Genomic DNA, 19,025 nt, shown 5'->3' with positions numbered 1-19,025 from the left:
TGAATGAAATTTACCAATTTTACTGAATTTACCAAAAATTTACCGAGAAATCCTTTCAGTCGCCTACGTGACAAATCCACTGCCATTTATGACGGACTTGGAGCGAAACAAGTAGGATGAGAAATGAGAATTCCGACGTCTCCAAAAAATGTTTTTTGCCGGTAGGCCATGCATAGGCTCTACAATCGACTTTCATAAAACTCTTCAATCAAAATTTTTATTGGTTGCCAAAGCTGACAATCAGAACAATTTTCGTCGGCACTTGAGTTACGAAACCCGGCATTAACATATCAATCGTCCTGCAGCAAGCAGACGTGTTGTAAGCACTGCGCCATTGAAGCTAAATATTTCATCAAAGGAATTTCAAGCAACAAATGAATTGTTCACATTGCGGTCTGCAGTGAGCAGAAAGTAAACTTAATTATTGTTACATTTCAATTAGTGAATCTGATGAACCCTTTCTTTGGCATTTCTATCTCCTTGAAGAAATTGCACCATCAAAGACCGAACATTTTTCACATTTTCTTCACTCAATCGAATCTCATCAAACAGTTTACTCGTTCCATTTATCGAATTGCTTCTCCGGTGTAATGTTTTTCGTATGTTAAAAAGCGAATGTATCTATGTCCGACATAATAATGTGAACATTTACCGTTCAGTGATTCGTATGTTCTGATGATTTGAACAGCCGGAACGGATGTTCTTCTGCTCACATAAATAATACGTAACAATAATAACAATAAAACGAAAGACAGACGAACGTGGAAAGAGTTTTTTTTAGCAGAAATGATATGGGAGGAAGCAGAAAAAACCAACCGGTAGAATTCAGCCTTCACTCGTTAAATGCCTAACAAAACCAACTCATTTCCGTTCAACATAAATCAATCCAAAAAAGCGTATAAATCGTTTGCCAAAATATAATTCAAGATCAAAATGAAAAAGAAGAAGAAAAAACAAAGTTCGACGGGAAAAAAGGTGAAATTCTCTCGGGTCGACATCGATAAATTTTTGGGTCAATTTTCGAACAATCGATACCAGCTTTCCGACCTAATATAAACCGAAAAATAAAGTAAAATTTTCAACGAGCAGTTCTGAGTTGAAATTCCATACATATACAAACTGTGTGATACCTTTCAGCTCATTTTCAAATTTCAACTGCAAACAATGGACGCGAAACAATTTTTTTTATTTTCTTATCTGAATCCCTCGTAACGTTATGTATACATTCCAGAAAGCTTATCCAACACAAAATGAATAAATGAAAGAAACGAAGTTTAAAAAAAAATCGGAATCCGTCCACACAACACAAAACATATGGAAACCCTCTCACTGGCATATATACACACATTTTATTGATGCCACCACGATTAACCCACACTCAGTCCGAAAAAAAACAGCCACAACTTTTATTCTTATACTGCCATCCATCCATACATTGTGTATTCCATTATAACAATGAAAACTTTTCATATTGTTTTCCTTTATTGTTCATTGAGTAACTTAAATGGCACAATTTATAAAAACCAGATTTTCTTTCTTTCTTCGTCTGCTCTCCTGAAAGAACGAACAAAAAAAAAACATAAAATAAGGAAAATCAATCACGTGATTGACGAGATAAAGAAACAACTGATTTCTGTGCGGAATGTACACAGGGAAGGTATAATTTTTAAATGTTTTCATCCATCACAATGTGGTTGTGTCAGGTTGATGGTTTTTATTTCTTTTGAATTCGTCATTACGAGGCTTAAGTGGTAAGCAATCGATTTCTTGTTTGGGTGTGTGTAATGGATCTTTCCTGGACAAAAGACGGATTGGTTTTTTCGTCCTTGTTTTCGAATTAATAAAATTCGCTAGTTGTATCCGCTTCATTTCAGAATTATTCGGAAACATTCAAGAAAATATCCGCAAAACTTACCTCTTTCAAAACAATGGAAGAATAGTCGGAGCTTGTTTAGAACGCGAATCACTGGACTAATTGGTGACGTCATAAGTTAACATATTTTGTTCGCGCTCTTTTTGTTTTATATTTTGAGAGAGTTACGTACTCTAATTTTATTTCATTTTTTAAAATCATTATCAATCGCACTGATAAGATGTGCAATCAGAGACAAAGATTTTGTATCATTACAATCTTAGAGTAATTATATCTAGAGAGGAAATTCGCACTACGAAAAGCGGTCCCGACATCAATGTGTATGAGATACATTTACGTAATGATTTACGTAGAGCTTCTACCAATACACTCACATTTGAGATTTCTGTCAAAATATTTATTGACGTTGTTCATCGAAACAGTCTTATGCGTTGAATATTATATATTTTTAAATTTCATCAGTGAAACTTACAAAAAATAAATAAAATTGCGATGGTCCATTCCTGTTCTATTAAAGGGTGTATGTCCCGAAGTAATGCGAAGTAGAAAACATAGTTTTTCTTAGTAATTGATGTGCACATAACCACATTCTTGCATGTTGTCTCCCCAGCTTTTTTTGACATAGTTTTCCGTCTGATCAAACCGATTGCAAGAAATGGAAATAAATAATTCTTCAATCAAACAATCAGCAATGTTATGTGTACAAACACACCAGAGTATGTGAAAATCACTTCATGGAAAGTGACATCAATAGAAATAATCACAGATCCACGTGTTGGATGTGGTTGCGTTTTGTCTCAATGTTTTGTCATTACTAGCAATAGATCGGATCTTCAGAATAAATAAATTAATTCAACTATCAGTCAATTGTTTATTCGAGGGACAGTGCAAAAATGACTTTTGTTAAAAAATAATACAAAAAAATTCCGACAGAATCTGTTAACTTGTCTTGTATACCAAATTTCCAAGCGAATTTGAGATATTGGGGGATCGTAATTTAAATTAAACGCCATTGTTCTTAATCACAGAAAATGACAGTACAGCTATATCACTTATTTTTGTATCAAAATTTTCACAAGAAAAAAGTAAAAAAAAAATGATTGGTAACTTAATTCAAATTTTATGCGCCGAAATTTGCCCTCTTAATTAAGAGGGCAAACACATACTACCAAACATTTCGTATTTGATGTTGGGACCACATATTTTACGTAATTTTGTTCGAAATTTCCTCTCTAGTTATAATTACTCTAAGATTACAATCGAATAAAAACTATTTTTTGTTAAACATAATCCGCCTTGGATTTTCATTTAAAGTATAATACAGTCCACTGCAAATTAACTGAGACCAAAACAGAGCTGACCGTATCATTTCCATTTATTTGTTAGTTTTCGAAAAACTTTTCGATAATCAAATTCTTCGAAAAAAGTTCTCCACAGAAACTCTTTACAACTCGGACCGTAAGTTTTACGAAGAAAATTCTATGACATTTCCCAGTTCAACATTTTTCCATACGAAAAAAGTCGTTTCCACATAGGTACACTTCGTAAATGTTTTTCTTGTGCTGAATTGTCAACAGCTGTTTATTCACTATCTGGAACACAACCACTTGAAGAGTTTTTTTTACGCCGCATTATTAATAGAAATTTGAGCACGACGTGTAGTCCAATTCTGAATTCGGAAAGAAGAGAGTTTAATTTACGTTTCGGAAAGTTCAAAAACGATAAATGACACTGTAGGACAATGATGTTTAGAAATTAAGGGTAAAGTGTAATCGATCGTTCTTCTACGCCATAACGTCCTTTAGCACATTTTGCTATGACTGTCATGGAGCTTTTTTCATGTGAACCAACTTCACTATTATGACGTTTACTCTGTAATGACAAAAGTGATGCAGATGCAAATAAGCTTCAGAGAAATAGCCTTAACCTGAACTGTCAATATGACATTGCTGAAATTGACAATTATGCAGCTTTTCTAAAATATTTTGACAAGCAAGGGGGTAATCACTAGTAAATCAGTAAATCAAGTAAATCACGGTAAATCACAAAAAATTGTGAAAAATTTTTGAAAAATTTTTAATTGTCACTGGATTACATTTCGAAGTATCGTGGCCGTAAACATATAGAATAAATTTCATGAACTAATACAAATTGAAGTAAATAGATTCAAATTTAGTAGAAACTTCATTTTTGATTTACTTGATTTACTGTGATTTACTGTGATTTACCGTGATTTACCGTGATTTACTGAGCTAGTAAATCAGTGATTACCCCTCGTTGACAAGTACCCCAAGACAACTTATAACAGACTGGTCTTCGCTCTTCTTGCTCTCAACGTAACATGGTTGAAAGACAAAGCAACATTTTGACAAGTACCCGAAGGAAAGTTATAATTAACTAGTCTTCGGTTCTCTCGCTCTGATCATAACAGTCTATTGTTTACCGGTGATGAATGTAGGTATATAATGCAGCTTATTTGACGCTTGCCACGTGATGCTCAAATTCTTATTATTTAATGCTTACGGCCAGTATACAGTACTGACACATCAAGCATGAAAAATGTTTGACAGATGGTCGGTGAAAAACGCATTGCTGCAAAATTGTGACAGAAAGTGTCTGATCCATCTGTCAAATATTTTCTATGAGTTGTGTAAACCTGGTGTAAACTCTGGTCCTTCATACTTTTTTCCGCTAGCTGCTGCATAAGCCAAACATTCACGGAGTGCATTTGCTTCTACCTCCACATTTCCCTGAATAAGCGAAGAACTGTTCGTCAAAACCACTTCAAATATATGGATTAGTAGGAGCCATTTATTCGCACTGTTCGTATCTACAACTTTGATTGCATTACTACTTCGAGTGGCCTTTTTATTTCCATTTTATTGAATTCATCAATTTTCATTAAAACCTTCACTTCACCCAACATATCGTGTGCAAGTGAACAGAAACTTCTGTCAACATTGAATTCCCGGAAATGTAAATATTTTCGATCTGCGAAATGAAAACAAATTCGACATGGAAATGGAAGGCTATGTCCATTGAACAAGTAACTTCTCAATTAAGGCTCTGCTGGATATAGATTCGAAAGTCTGCACACAGACACACAAATCAACATCAATCCCGCCGGACCATTTGACCATAATTTATATTTATTGGCTACTCATATCACAATATTTACACAGGACCGCCACAAAGCCATTTGCAGAATGTCTTACCATATAAACCGTAACACCGACAACCGCCACATTCGAAATGAGAGCAATTTATTTTAATTTTTCGTTTAATGTAATATATTACGTCTCGGTGTGTGTTTGCACAGTTGTATAGATGCAGACGTGTGCCCATGGTGTGCGATATATATATTCGGGTATACATCGCCAAATGACAAATATGTGTTTATTATGCATATGATGTTTGCATTTAGAATTGTGACAGTAAAAAAATCGGGTTGGATTATTATCATAAATATAAATTGCACGATGCGGCCGAATGAAACTCAGTCAACGTCGACATATAACTCTCGAATCTCATTGAAACAAAGTCGAGGCGCTGATGTAAGAATCATTTGTTATCGAGATAAGCTATAGCTAACGTCGTCTTTTATAGCAGAATCTAATTTTTAAACGAATGAAGTACAAGATTTTTCAGTCAGCATTGCTTGATAGGCTGTAATAGCAAATGTCAATACGAAATGAGATCAGTCATTGGTAGCTAGACTATTATACACTGTAAACGGGTCATTTAAACACAGGTCATTTATACAGTGGACATTCGTATACTGGTCATTTGAATACTGGTCGCTTGAACACTGGTCATTTATAGACTGGTCATTTGTACACTGGACATTTGTACACTGGACATTTGTACACTGGACATTTGTGCACTGGACATTTGTGCACTGGACATTTGTGCACTGGTCATTTGAACACCGGTCATTTCTAAACTGTTCATTTCTAACCTTGTCATTTGTCTACTGATCATTTGTACACTGATCATGTGAACACTGGTCGCTTGAACACTGGTCATTTGAACACTTGTCATTTGTACAGTGGTCATTTGTACAGTGGTCATTTGTACACTGGTCATTTGTACACTGGTCATTTCTATACTGGTTATTTGTATGTTGGCTAATTTGTACATTGACCATTTGTACACCAAACAATGGTCTTTTAAAAACTGAACATTTGTACACTGGTCATTCTTAAATCTCAACAAACAGTAGTTAATATATCCAGATTTTAGTTGGCAATTGAGCAACACTCTTGAAAATAAAACAAAAAAGGTGCAATTAGTACGTGTGCTTCTGAACACTTCATATAGTTGAATCCTACGTCCTCCATTTGTGCAAAGGCGAAATGCAAATCTAGTACTTCAAGAGATATAAACAAAAATCGTTTAGAATGAAGAAAGTTGTACATGTCGCTCCAGTTTAATTATGAAATTGGAGGTATTCTATCCCTTCTTTTCCTTTCTCTTTTTATATTTTCGAACGACTTAAATGGAATATAATCGACACAAGTTTGGTATCACGTAGATCATATTTACAAGTCCCTTAAATAACGAGTCTAACATTATGTACGATTAACATCGCCGGTGTAATTATCATCTTTTGTTGTTAAATAATGGTGAGGTATTTCAGGTGGTTGAATATTATTCATTGATTGCCCAAGACATTTCTGTGTAGAAGGAAACGTTAAAATAATTATTTTATAATAACAACACCAGTCAACAACTAACAATAATACCATTCAGGAACAACACAACGAATATGCCAACGAAACTTTTTACTTTTATTTTATTTTTTCGTCTTGAAAATTCGTGACAAGGGTATTGAATAGAAGGAAAAAAAGTGTATTTTAAGCACGTTTGCTTACCTATTGTTATTTCTGTGTACACACCACAATCAACGATAAAATCAATTTTTCAACTTGCCTTATATAACGCAAAATGACTTGGTATTGTACTCCATAATATAGAATAGATTCTCGTTCCAATTTTCGATCCGACATGAACATATAAAAACAATAAAACAATGTGTACTGGCGGTGTATGTATAAATACGTAACGTATATATACCTGAAGCAAATACGTATATTATCTCGCCATATTTTGTTGTGTAACAGTTGAATTAATTTGCGTTTTTTTTCTCTGTCTCCATTTCAGATCGGAAGCCTAAAAGGATATTACCTTTTTCATCATAGACATATTTCAAAGAGATCTGTTAGTATTAGTGAAATTCATCACGACGCCCTCAATTCGGAACCAGAGGTAAGTGCTTTTTATAACTGAATTTTAGCTTGTTTTGGATGCAAGTATCGAAAGGGTGTTGTTTCACGCACTAAATGTGGTGACTAAGACACCATTTCCACACATGCATCGTGTTTCATCATACCAATACATATACATCAATGTTAAGCAGAGCCTACGTTCGAGAAAATTTTCATTAAAAAAAAACCGAAAACTTCATGAAAATTCGAAAAAATGAAAATTCGAAAAAATCTACGTTTTCACGAATACGAATTCAGGCACTGCTACGTGTTGACCAGAAACGATAAATTCACGCTACAGTTACGCTACAAAGTAAAGTAGCGTAACAACATTTTCAGACAAAAGATTTTCCACAGCCGTCTATTGACAGCTCGTACGAAGCCAGCCGTCATTTTTAACTTTTTTGGTCGGTTCCTACATAAGTTCAAAGCATCAACGACTGGCTCAATATTGTTATTGTTACATAAAGTCTTACGCACTAGTGTGTAAAAGTGACGCTTTTAAAAATGAGAGTCCCACTCCTGTGCATAAAATATTGTTCCCTCCTTTTGCAGCCTTCGGTCTCCTACGATCTGAAAGCGTGCTATAAAAATAATTTCCATGCAACATGGTGATGTGATCACATAACCGTTTTCGGAACCCCAAAACGTCTTACCTTATTATCACCTTATCTCTAAATAATTAGATAACCTTGATGGTGCGAAAGTAATTCATTACATGAGTCACTCGATTTGGTGCTTTTTGGGAAACAAGCTCCAATAGGTGCCTTTTCGCTAAGTGTAGAGACGTATATCCGAGCCGTAGGCGAAGTAGAAAGCTGTACTTGTCGAAAACAGTTGCTCAAAATCGCGAGAGAGAGTCTGCCAGTATCACAATAAATTACTTAGCAACATCCAAGGTATTCTGGTTTATTGCTCGCTCCATTGCAAATACTACCATAAAGGAATTTCGCGTAAAATTACAGTTTGTTCATTTCATTTTTACACAGTTTCTAAAGATTGTCGATATGTCAGAGTTTTTAATGTACCCAGTCAATTAAGTTCTTCCCAAATTGCGCAATATTTGAATTCGCGATAGAAATTTTAAATTTTGCGCCAAAAATTCATAATTTGGGAAGAACTTAATTGACTGAGTACATTTAAAACTCTGACATATCTAAAACTGTGTAAAAATGACACGAACAAACTGTAATTTAAAATATCACTTCTTGTAATGAATCATTTTCGCAGGGGGCAAACTGCATTGTAATGGTCTGCTTTCCTATCAGGCAGGTAATAAAGTGATTTTCGATGACAATATTTTTCATGTCTTGCCTTCGGATTTAGTTACAAAGTCAGTATTCACTGAAAACATTCAATAAAATCATTTTATCAATACTTCAATTGCTACCTACAGCGTGACAGACAGTGATGTTTGTAACAGCATCGTTAGGTGAGGTTGTTCCGAACACTATTGTTGAACACTATCGCTTTGTTTTGATGTTTTGAAGTAAATTTATTGCGCTCAGTGCTGCAAAATTCCTTTGCAACTCATGAGAAAGTACAATGAAATGCTCACATTCCGAACCTAGTGAGCAAAATTATTTCTTACTGAGCAATAACAATCAAAGTGATTAACGAACAAATTTTTCGTTTCTTTTCCATTTTTGAACGATTAATCACGATTATTAAAGTGTAAGAAGTTTTTACCTCATTGGAGCTACGTTTAATGTGGAATTTTTTGCGACACATGCACATCAATGAAAAAAAAAATCAATTTTTTCCCTCGAATTTGTTGTGCTTTCTTTGAAAAAAAATGCAGAGAAAGTTTTTTTTTCTTCGTAATACTTTGCTTTCGGGAAAGCTTAAGGAAACTTAATTGAAGCGAGCTGTTTATCAGAAAGTTTTAATTGAAAAATTAAAAATGCATTTAACCAATTTAAGTTGGAGCTTTAATTAATTTCTAATAGATAATTGGTCTGGCAATTTGAATATAGACAAAGTTATCTGAAATTCTTCTGTTGATGTTTTAAAATACTTACTAAGAGTTTAGGTGGTGTTTTACGAAAGGATTTTCGGTTTTTATGGCACTTTTCCTTTTTTACACTTCGCTAATGTCTTTAGTATCCTCCCTATGCGTTCCTTTACATTTTGACTTAGGGGCATGTATAATCGGCATCCGATTTTTACAGTGCTACCAGTAGATTTAAATCATTAATTAATGCATTTATTCTCATTGAGGGGGTAGAACTACACACATTACACTCTCCAGAACACATAGTTATCGATGATTTCAATCTGCTGACAGCACTGAAAAAATCTGACGTCATTTGTGAATGATCCCTTATCAATATTATTGTTTACCGATGACAGAAAATTGACAATTCCGATAAAAGCGAAGTGATTTCCTAATTTTTTACCGGTTTCGAGCACAACGTTTTTAATTACTGTCAATAGCCGTTTTTATGCACCAAACGAACACATCAATTCGTCATGACTTTTTTGAAAACAAAAACTAAATGACAGTTCCACGGGAGAAAAAGAGACGAGAAAGCAAAATTTTCTCTCCAGAATAGATCAGTGTCAAATAACTGTTCTTCTCTCAAAATAGTGTCAAATGAGTTGTCAATTTCACAAAGCTAACCTGAAACAATGACAGCTCCATATAAATTTTTGTAACATTTTGGTTAGCTTTGTGAAAATGACAGCTCATTTGACATCTCAAACGACATTGACAATGATCTATTGTCATCAGACAAAACGTCTTCTTCAAACATTTCTTCTTTCATTTTTATCGCTAGTTCTGGAGTGGATGCAGTGGATGTTACATGCTGTGATTTCCCAATCAAATGCTCTGGTTTTCCCTAATAAGGAAATAAGCCATTTTCGACCCCAGGGAATTCAAATGCATTTAAAATAAAGTTAATCACATCGCACCGCACTGATTTCGCAACGTTTTTGGCCTTTTTTGCGTCAAAAGAAACGGCTTATTGTTAAAATACGGTCAAATATGGTGGCTCTTGAGTACATTTTGCAGGGTGCCACCAAATCTTGAAAATAAAGTGTTTTGTGCGAGGGATTTGCAGATGCAGAATCATTTGGTGTTATAAGACAAATATATTTTTTGTATTTTGTATGCCATGGCGGCACAGTTGCTGGAACTGTGATGACTGTCAACATTTTCCAGGGACGCCGACTTGTGTTTGTGAGTAGTGGTGCTCATACAGCAAGCGAATCTGGGAGTAGTGGTGCTCTTTCAAGTAAAACTGGAAAGATGTAGTGGTGCTCATCATTCGAGTAGTGGTGCCCGAGCCTCGCTTGTCCTTAGAAGTCGGCGCCCCTGACATTTTCAAAAGCACCCGTCTCACCTCCCGACTGTCCGAACAAAAATTATTTCTCCTAACACAAAATCCGTGCTGAAGTTGGTCAATCAACGAATCTATTACTTCAGTTTTGTCTACTTTATTTTCCTTCATTATGTAAAACGTATCTGTTGCTATAATAAGATAATAACTTACACAAAGCCTTATTACTGTCGATAACAGATGGTTGAATTCGAATCAATTTCGAACAGAATAGAATTCGAAATCGTTTCATAGTCTTAAAGGAATCTCAAGTAATTCATGTTCTGAAACGGTAAGGGCGCTAGTGTCTCAAACGATGCATGACCCAGAATGACATCAGGAAGGTACTTTAATCGAAATAACAAAATCCAACGAAGCACACTCTTAAATCATAATTTCGAGTTCGCCAGATACAGGGACGTTCTGACTTTATCATTCATGAAATTATACTGAAAATATGTCATTCACCCACTGTTCGATCCGAATCCGAATATTGCAACGTTAAATCATCTTCTTGAGTGGGTGTGTATGTGTACCAAAAACTTTACTTCGAATAGAATCAGAAGCACTCTTCAGTTCAAAATTTATTTTCTGGTGTTCGATTACTTAACCATAACTTGGTACTACATTGTTCATGCAGAAAAACGTCTTGCTATAAAATATGTACTTACACGATGACAACATGTCGTAACCAGTGAGTGAGTTTTACATTTTATCCACACTCGGTTAACAATAGTGGAATGGGGAAGGGAAAAAAACCAAGAAGAAGACAAGTGTCGACTTCAAATTTCTTTCTGCAACAGTTGCTGGTTTCTGTTTACCTCTTCGGTAAAATTGAAATTTGAAGTAACGATTCACTGGTGTTTGGGTCCCTCGGGATGTTTAAGTCAACACTCCAATATATGTATAACAACTTGCGAATTAGAACCATATCTCATCCATCGTCGATTCATTTTGCCATCTCCGAAAATCGTTCAAATAAATGTCATGTCGATATGTTAAACTTTCCGAATCAGCTAAAATTACCATAAATTTTATCACAAAAAAAATTTATTCTCTTTTGCCGTTATATGTAATGTAAACACATTAATACGCTTTTGCTATGCAAATACACACGATTGGTAAAGTAGATAAAGTAAAAAAAAAAGAAACGAATTTTTGTCATCAATGTTACATTCACATCAAATCAGTAATACATTTAACAACATCCCCCGAGAAATTTAAAAGATTTTCCATTTCAATTTCTATTAACCACATGAACATTTTCGTTGGCTTAAATGTATTTCCATCATCAAATAAAAGCGGCAACGAGCAGTTATTTTTTTCGTCTCTCGTTTATAGTCCAGTTACATGCGTCATTCTGACGGTTTTGGTTCATTGGACGTCAGTTTCGAAACGTCAGTGTTCGAAACTTTTTTCACATTCGATACGTTAATGACAGATGCTGAAACCACTAGTGCGGGAAAACAGCCTAGCGGCTTGATTTCCACTTACAATAAAGCGAAACCACTAGTTCGTTACTAACGAAGTATTAGGATCCCACTGACTCGACGTCGCCTCGGGCTGACAATGTTCACATCTTTTGTGCAAAATATATTCTTTATTGTACATGTGACGAAAATAGCTATTTCAATCGCGTACGCCACCTAGTTTAAAGTATGAGAAGCAGTCACTTCGTTTATGTTCTTGTTTTTAAATAAACAATGGACAGTCGGAGGACTTTCCATTGCTGTAGTAAGGTCGGATAAACAATGAAAACTTCTTCGACGTTGCATTGCTGTAAGGTAAAGGAAAAAGTAGACGGGAGTATGTTCGATTCCCACTTAAGATGTTTATTGTTCTTTTTTGGTTGTTTTTTCGAAATCCTACTTACGTTCATTGAAATGTCATTGAAAGTGACGATGATGAGGTTAGATTCGCTTGCCTTCAGTTAAACTTTTACATTTGGTCCTAGGTTCATGGAAAAGACAGGAAATGAAAAATTTGTTCGACGCTCGTGGTGTTCCGCCATTGCCTGTATATCACGCACACTTGCCCTTCTATAGGGAATACGATTGTACCTTGTTCTAGACAACTACGTGTCAGAGTAATGAGTTCAAACGCTCATGTCAAACTTCGTTAGACCAAAACTTGACCGGCTTGGCTAGCCAGCCAAGCCAAAACAATAACCTTCTGTTTTCCAAACCAACCTCTCAATTTACATATCTACCATGGTGTAATAGATTTTCATTATTTTGTATATCTCTCTACTGTAAAGTCCACTTTACGGTAGAGCAAGCTATATATGTAAACTACAAGCTACTACAAGAACTGTAAAACGGTATATTGGTTCTCGATGTGGTAAACAAGGTTCCCGACTTCGTCTCCAATCGTTTACTCCATTTTGCACCGAGATACCGTTTTACACTTTTTAAATAACTATTTTACAACGCAGGCCAGGAAATAGTCATTTACATGCGTCGAAAACCGTACTTTTCATGCTTCAAGCATTATACATAACTAGGGATAAAAAAATTAAAAGTAGAATTTTCGTGTGAATTTTGATGATCCGAGGCGAAGCCGAGGTTAATAAATACACTAAAAGGAGACTTTTCAATTTTATCCCGAAATATAAAATGGATTTTACATGCTACATGCGTCGAAAACCTTACTTTTCATGTTTTAATCACTACTTTAGACGCCCTCAGCATGTAAAATCCATTACCGAGGAACGTTTTTCATAACAAAGGGTACCGAAGTTTCAGCTGAGGTGAGAAATAGTATTTTACATAACTATGGATAAAAACTAATTTTCGTGTGAATTTCGTTGTACCGAGGCGTAGCCGAGGTCATTGAACACACAAAAACAAGACTTCATTGTATCTCGATTTATGTAATGGATTTCACATGTTTTTGTTTGACCGTAGCGAAAGTGACCTATTACATACCTAGGAAAAATAAGAAAGTTGGCTTAGGTTTGAAAAGCAAGTAATAGTATTATGTTGACCTCGGGAAAAAGGGAAACAGCCCCGAAACGAAATTTCCAATCTTTCTTCCCTAGGTTAACAAGTAACTATTACAACCATAGGTTGCAACGAACTTCTTGTTGTGTAGTTCATGTGTAAAGCTACATGTGCTACAGAACTCCGGATATAAATACAACAGAAAGAACAGATGCATTCCAAAGGTAATTTTCCGATGCGCCGCCATTTCTAATTTTCATCGTAAGTGAAAAATTACTAAAATTTTGACGCCAGGGACAACCTCGCTACTAACATTCTATAGACTTTTGTGGGTTCGTTTTTATGCGTACTTACGTTCGCGCCTGGCATTCAAACTGTGTGTATACTGTAACTGTGAAAATTATTATGAATTATTATTGCTCCGATGGCATTTTTTATATCCCGTTTTTTTTTGTGTGTGACAAATTATCTATAGGTACGGTACACAAGATGGATTTATTATTTTCTGGTTTTGTACACGTAATATCGACAAGAAACACACCTGCGTTGGGAATTATCTTAAAATTAATTCGAAAGGCATTAGTGTTGCTCCCTACTCTGGGTGTAAAACATTTTTCGCTTTTTTTACGCCGTTGAGCATTGAGGGAAATCAATAGAAATTTGCTGTGATGGGGAATGAAATTTAAAAAAAAAAATCGGAGGCATGGCTGACGTCATCGTTGCCCTCGAAAAGTTATATGATCCGTGGTAGTATCGGTTCGTATTTTTCTTTGATTCAATCGAAAAAGACGAAATATATTAATCCAGACTTTCTACTCGGTGCTTGTTGTGTCCGAGACTATAGACTATCTATATTCACTGAACTAAAACATTGTTGAAACTTAACCAATTCATCATTCTTTCCAGATTCGATGGGTACAACAGCAACATGAGAAAATTCGCCGGAAACGAGATTACGCAACCGATCTAAATTATCCCACGCTGAGAAATTACGGGACTTTACGAAATGTTGCACCGCAAACGCGTGTACAATATCGAGACACCGGCGTTCATAATATATTTCCTGATCCACTTTTTAAGGAGCAATGGTACCTGGTGAGTAGAGTATGTGTTGAGTAATCTGTTTTTGTTTTTTTTTTGTTTTTTCGTTCGTTTTGGTGTCCTTATTATTTTGAGTTACCCGAAGGTAATTGTGTATTCTCTTCGGTGAAACAAAATGCTAATTTAAAGAATTTAGAAGAAAGGAGAATTTTCCGAAAATATCCTCTGTCAATAGTGCCGCTAAAACGTCGATTTTAATTGCTATGTCTTATTGTGAGTGTCTTGCTATTTCGATGAACCTTTGTGGTAGAAAGTGTGCGTATTCCAGCACAACCGAAAATGAAAATAACACCAAACGTACCGGGTTACTATTATCAAGTCTTCTACTTCATTTGCTTAACAAAGTTTCCTCTGTTTAGAACCAAATTTTTTACTTCATATGTTTAGACATTCGTTTTGTTGTTTAAGAACACGTAAACAGAGATCTTCGTTTATTTTTGTTACCGCTTTCCTGTCGATAACAAATCACAAAACGGCTTCAAAAAAGGTCAACATCCCGTAATTTTTAATGAAAGGTACCTTTGAGTACTTTGAAAGACAATTTTGTTTTATTGCCGATCTCATGCGAAAGTTGCCCACTACAAAGCAGTTTGCCCTCTGCGAAAACGAGCCATTATGCAAAGGAATATTTTCGGTTCATTTTTTACGTGAATTCCTTTCTGATAATCAAACCTTTCGCACGAGGCGTAGGACAGGCAATGAACCGTAATATATTGAATACTGAGAAAGTAATTCATTAATTCGGAAACAACATCGTATCAACCACACGCTGCTGTTTTTGATCAACTTGCTCTGATAACTGTCTTTTCAACAAGTCTACTTGTGAACATCGCTTTCGTCTCGGATTTATAATCTCTACATTTGTCAAAAAGACAATTACCGAAGCTTGTGTTGCTAAAAAAAAACTACTTGAGAGTTTTCCTCTTATCACAAAATTGCTACCCTAAGTAATGAATCACTTTCGAAGAATCAAATGTTCTACCTAGGGTTGAAAGTGGCTCATTACAGGGATAAAATTGATTTTCAGCACAAAAGTATGTAAAATCCATTACTTAACTCTGGGTAAAAATCAAAAGTCTCGTTTTAGCGTGTTTATTGACCTCGGCTTCGCCTCGGATCAACAAAACACACAAAAATAACTCTACTTTTCACCCTTTTATCCCATGTTTTGTAAAAGACTATTGAAATTCTAATCGTCATTCAGGACCAGTAGCTAAACTTTGTGTCCAATTTTCAATTTCGTAGGATGTGTGACTGATGAGATATAACTCTAGATTACAGCCCTCATTAAGGTCGACCTAGCCGTAGAAGTAATATTTTTCGTATCGGATGTTGTAAAAATATCAGTAGGAAGTGATGTGCACACCGGCTCTTAGTCTATCAAAGACATGTGTAGCCCATTTACAAATTCTTCTCGAAATTCGATCAAGTTTCTCCCGACATAACCGTAAACAATGACGTTCTAAGTTTCAATTATGTACCTTAATTCGATGTACAACATTTTCTACCACCATCCATGGTCAGACACACTATCTTCCAGTCGATCCATTTTCGTTATAGCTGTTCTGTTGTGTGTATACACACTTTACTTTACCACACAGCCACACTATAAACTTGCATGTAAAATGTAGACATTCTTCGGGTGGAAACTTTTATCTTAAATAGTTTTCCATTATATGTATACAGTCCGACCGCCCTACATTACAACAGAAAATCAAATCATTTACAACAAATTTTGTAAACTTTTTATAAGTTCAATAAAAACTTGTGTTACCAACTTTAATACTAAATAATTTTCCATTCGACTCTTCTTCATCTATATACATACTGGGGTAGTACCCGCCTTTGATCGGGATTATGTGAACGACAAAATATTTAAATATTTTTGCGCGTCAAAAATAAATTTTCCTCAAAACTGTTTTTCACTCATCAGAGAAAATTTTTCTTTCAAAAATGTGTCAAAAATATTTTCACGCGTCAAAAATTTCCAAAAATGTTTCTACGTTTAAAAACGCATCTACTACGCAAACAGGCAAAAAAAAATCGCGCGTCAAATAACGCATGAGAGTTTACTCATTATTCGATATGCCAAGTTTCAGGTCTCTAAGAGTTTCCGTTTGGGCTACTATATAGAGACAAACAAACTAATAGAGCAATTGTCATTTTGCAGGTATGTAGCCTACATTTAGGCGAAAAAATATTGGTTTCTTTGATGATTTCACTGAACTAAAATCTTTTTTTTTAAGTAATACCATTAAAGCACGCAAAAATGAGTTACTTTTAGAGGAAACATTGTTTTACGAGTCACACCTTAATTCACGTGGACATTACATAAATTTACACAATCTGCAAAGGTTCCTCCAAGTGGGTTAAGTTATGACTCACAAACCAATTTTTCCTTTAAAATTAACACATTTTTGCGTGCTGTAATAGTTATACTTTTTCAAAAAAAGTTTTGGGCTCAGAGAAACCATTAAAAAAACGAATATTTTCCCGCCTAAATGTAGGCTACAAATTTGCAAAGGGTACATTGCTCTCAAATCAGTTGCACGCGCCAAAAATAAATTTTCCACGCGTGAAGAATTTTCACACGTTACTAAACTGTTTCTGCGTTTACGAAACGCATCGACGACGCAAACAGTAAAAAAATCGCGCGTCAAATAACGCATGAAAGTGAAAAGTCGGTATGCCAAGTTTAACGTCTCTAGGACTAGGGCTTTCCGTCTGGCCTCCTAAAGAGAGACAAACAAGCAAACATTAAACTTTATATTATAGATGTGTACCGTTCCTCTCTCTATCTATTTGTGTAGCATTTAAACATGAAGTCATATTATATGGAACGGGGTGCGGGCGTGTGTACATATGACGGAGGAATTTTCAATTGGGTTTCTTTAAACTTAACGCTCCACACGCCAGTATACTTTTCGGTTGGAAATAAACAATTTCCTTCAACCGAAACGAAAACTTTAAATATTTAACTTTTCCCAACTAAAAAACAAAATATCGAAAATAAGAGGTATACCGCAGAGAATGAATATATTTAGAGTCATTAACGGAATATAAAATAGAGTATCCATGTGTGAGTGTGTACTGTGTAGTGTACAACACCCGTGCATATCAGTATATCATACATTTATATACATATATCGCATAAATAAAGCTTAATCGTTCAGAAAACGTGAGAAAAGTTCGTAACGATATTAAAAATTTTATAACGCACTTGAAGATCATAACTTATTGTGCAACATCTTGAAGTGTGCACTCAAAATGTAGAGTACATGTGCACGGTGTAATACATCTGTGTATTATCATATATGAAGGATGTGACGTGTATAATGGTGTATATCATCCATTTTTAGTGATTATATATTTTCGTATTATGCACACACACAGCATGGTGGAAAGTGTTTATTTTGTTGTGAGTTGTGATACACTGTTCGCTCTTGTCTCTCTATCATCCTCTTTATCGAAGACATTTTCCGCGAATGATGTGCTGTTCATCCGAATGTGAAGAAGAGGAAAATTGTTATTAGCTGGGAAAGATGCGAAGCGAAATGGGATTGTTACAGACTCTCGCTGAATTGTTGGAAATTCGTTTAACTTTTGGAATATTAAAAATTGGATATGAAGATAAGGGTTCAGAAGTTGCACGAAATGTACTTGCTGCTTGCGGTGCATGTCATTAGTGGTGGAGAAAGTTAAAAATCCTCTAAAAATTGATATAAATTCTTGAAAATCTAGCAGAAACGGCTTAAAATCATACTGCTTTGCCGACTTAAAAAATCCAACTTTTGTATCTAAGCTGTTGTACCTCTTCGCTTCTCTCTCTCTCTCTCATTTCTAATGGCAAATAAGGGAAACAATAGAAGTGAAGGGGAACAGATGTGAATTTTTACATGTGCCAAACAGTAGAAAATCCTTTCACCAAAAGATCCTAAGAAAATCCTCAGCAAACTGAAGAAATTCCTTGTAAATCTAAGAAAATCGATGGAAATCCTAGAAAATCCTGCAAAAATGATAATGAAAACTACTCTAAAATACTCAGAAGAAGAAGAAGAAGACTCAGAGGATTTTCTTCTGGAAAATTCTGTATCAAAGAAATGTAAGAATATCTGTGTCGAGTAGCGAAAAGGCTAGAAAATCCCCTGTCAAGCGAAAAGAAAAATCTTTAGAAGATCCTTTAGAAATATTTGAATGCAAGAAAATCCGTTCATCAGCAAATTCTCAAAATCGAAGAAAATCCTCAGAAACCAGAAAAAATCGTTGGAAATCTTCAAGACTCAAATCCGCTAAAATCGAAAATATATTCGCTATCTCACAACAGATGGCTCTAGTTTTCTATTCATTTTCTTGTTTTTAACAAAGGAAAAGGATGGCGTTACCTCCACACTATATCTAACTTGGGTAAATTCTTCTGTCGACTGTCGCTCATATTTACTGTTCATTCCATCATGTTTCCTGCATTCGTTCCAATTGCAAATGCAGCCTGTCCCATCATTCGCTCTTGTTGTTTTCCCCT

The 19,025-nt window shown here is 35.2% G+C and overlaps 1 protein-coding gene across 2 annotated transcripts in view; it reads left to right on the top strand.

Moving 5' to 3' along the window:
• The window catches only part of LOC119075946 (furin-like protease 2), a 196,903-nt gene that overhangs the window by 54,714 nt on the left and 123,164 nt on the right, over nt 1–19,025 (top strand). Inside the window, exons 2-3 of one of the 2 annotated variants that reach the window (XM_037182510.1) lie at nt 7,037–7,141; nt 14,312–14,500. In XM_037182510.1, the coding sequence (XP_037038405.1) occupies nt 7,037–7,141; nt 14,312–14,500 (294 nt within the window). Of the gene's footprint in view, nt 1–7,036; nt 7,142–14,311; nt 14,510–19,025 lie in introns of both variants that reach the window. The other variant, XM_037182509.1, reaches the window with a different exon arrangement.

This window comes from Bradysia coprophila, unplaced genomic scaffold, assembly GCF_014529535.1.
Source record: "Bradysia coprophila strain Holo2 unplaced genomic scaffold, BU_Bcop_v1 contig_232, whole genome shotgun sequence".
NCBI lineage: Eukaryota > Metazoa > Arthropoda > Insecta > Diptera > Sciaridae > Bradysia > Bradysia coprophila.
Note: the sequence above shows the minus strand (reverse complement) of the source record. Positions and strands in the feature narration are given on the sequence as shown.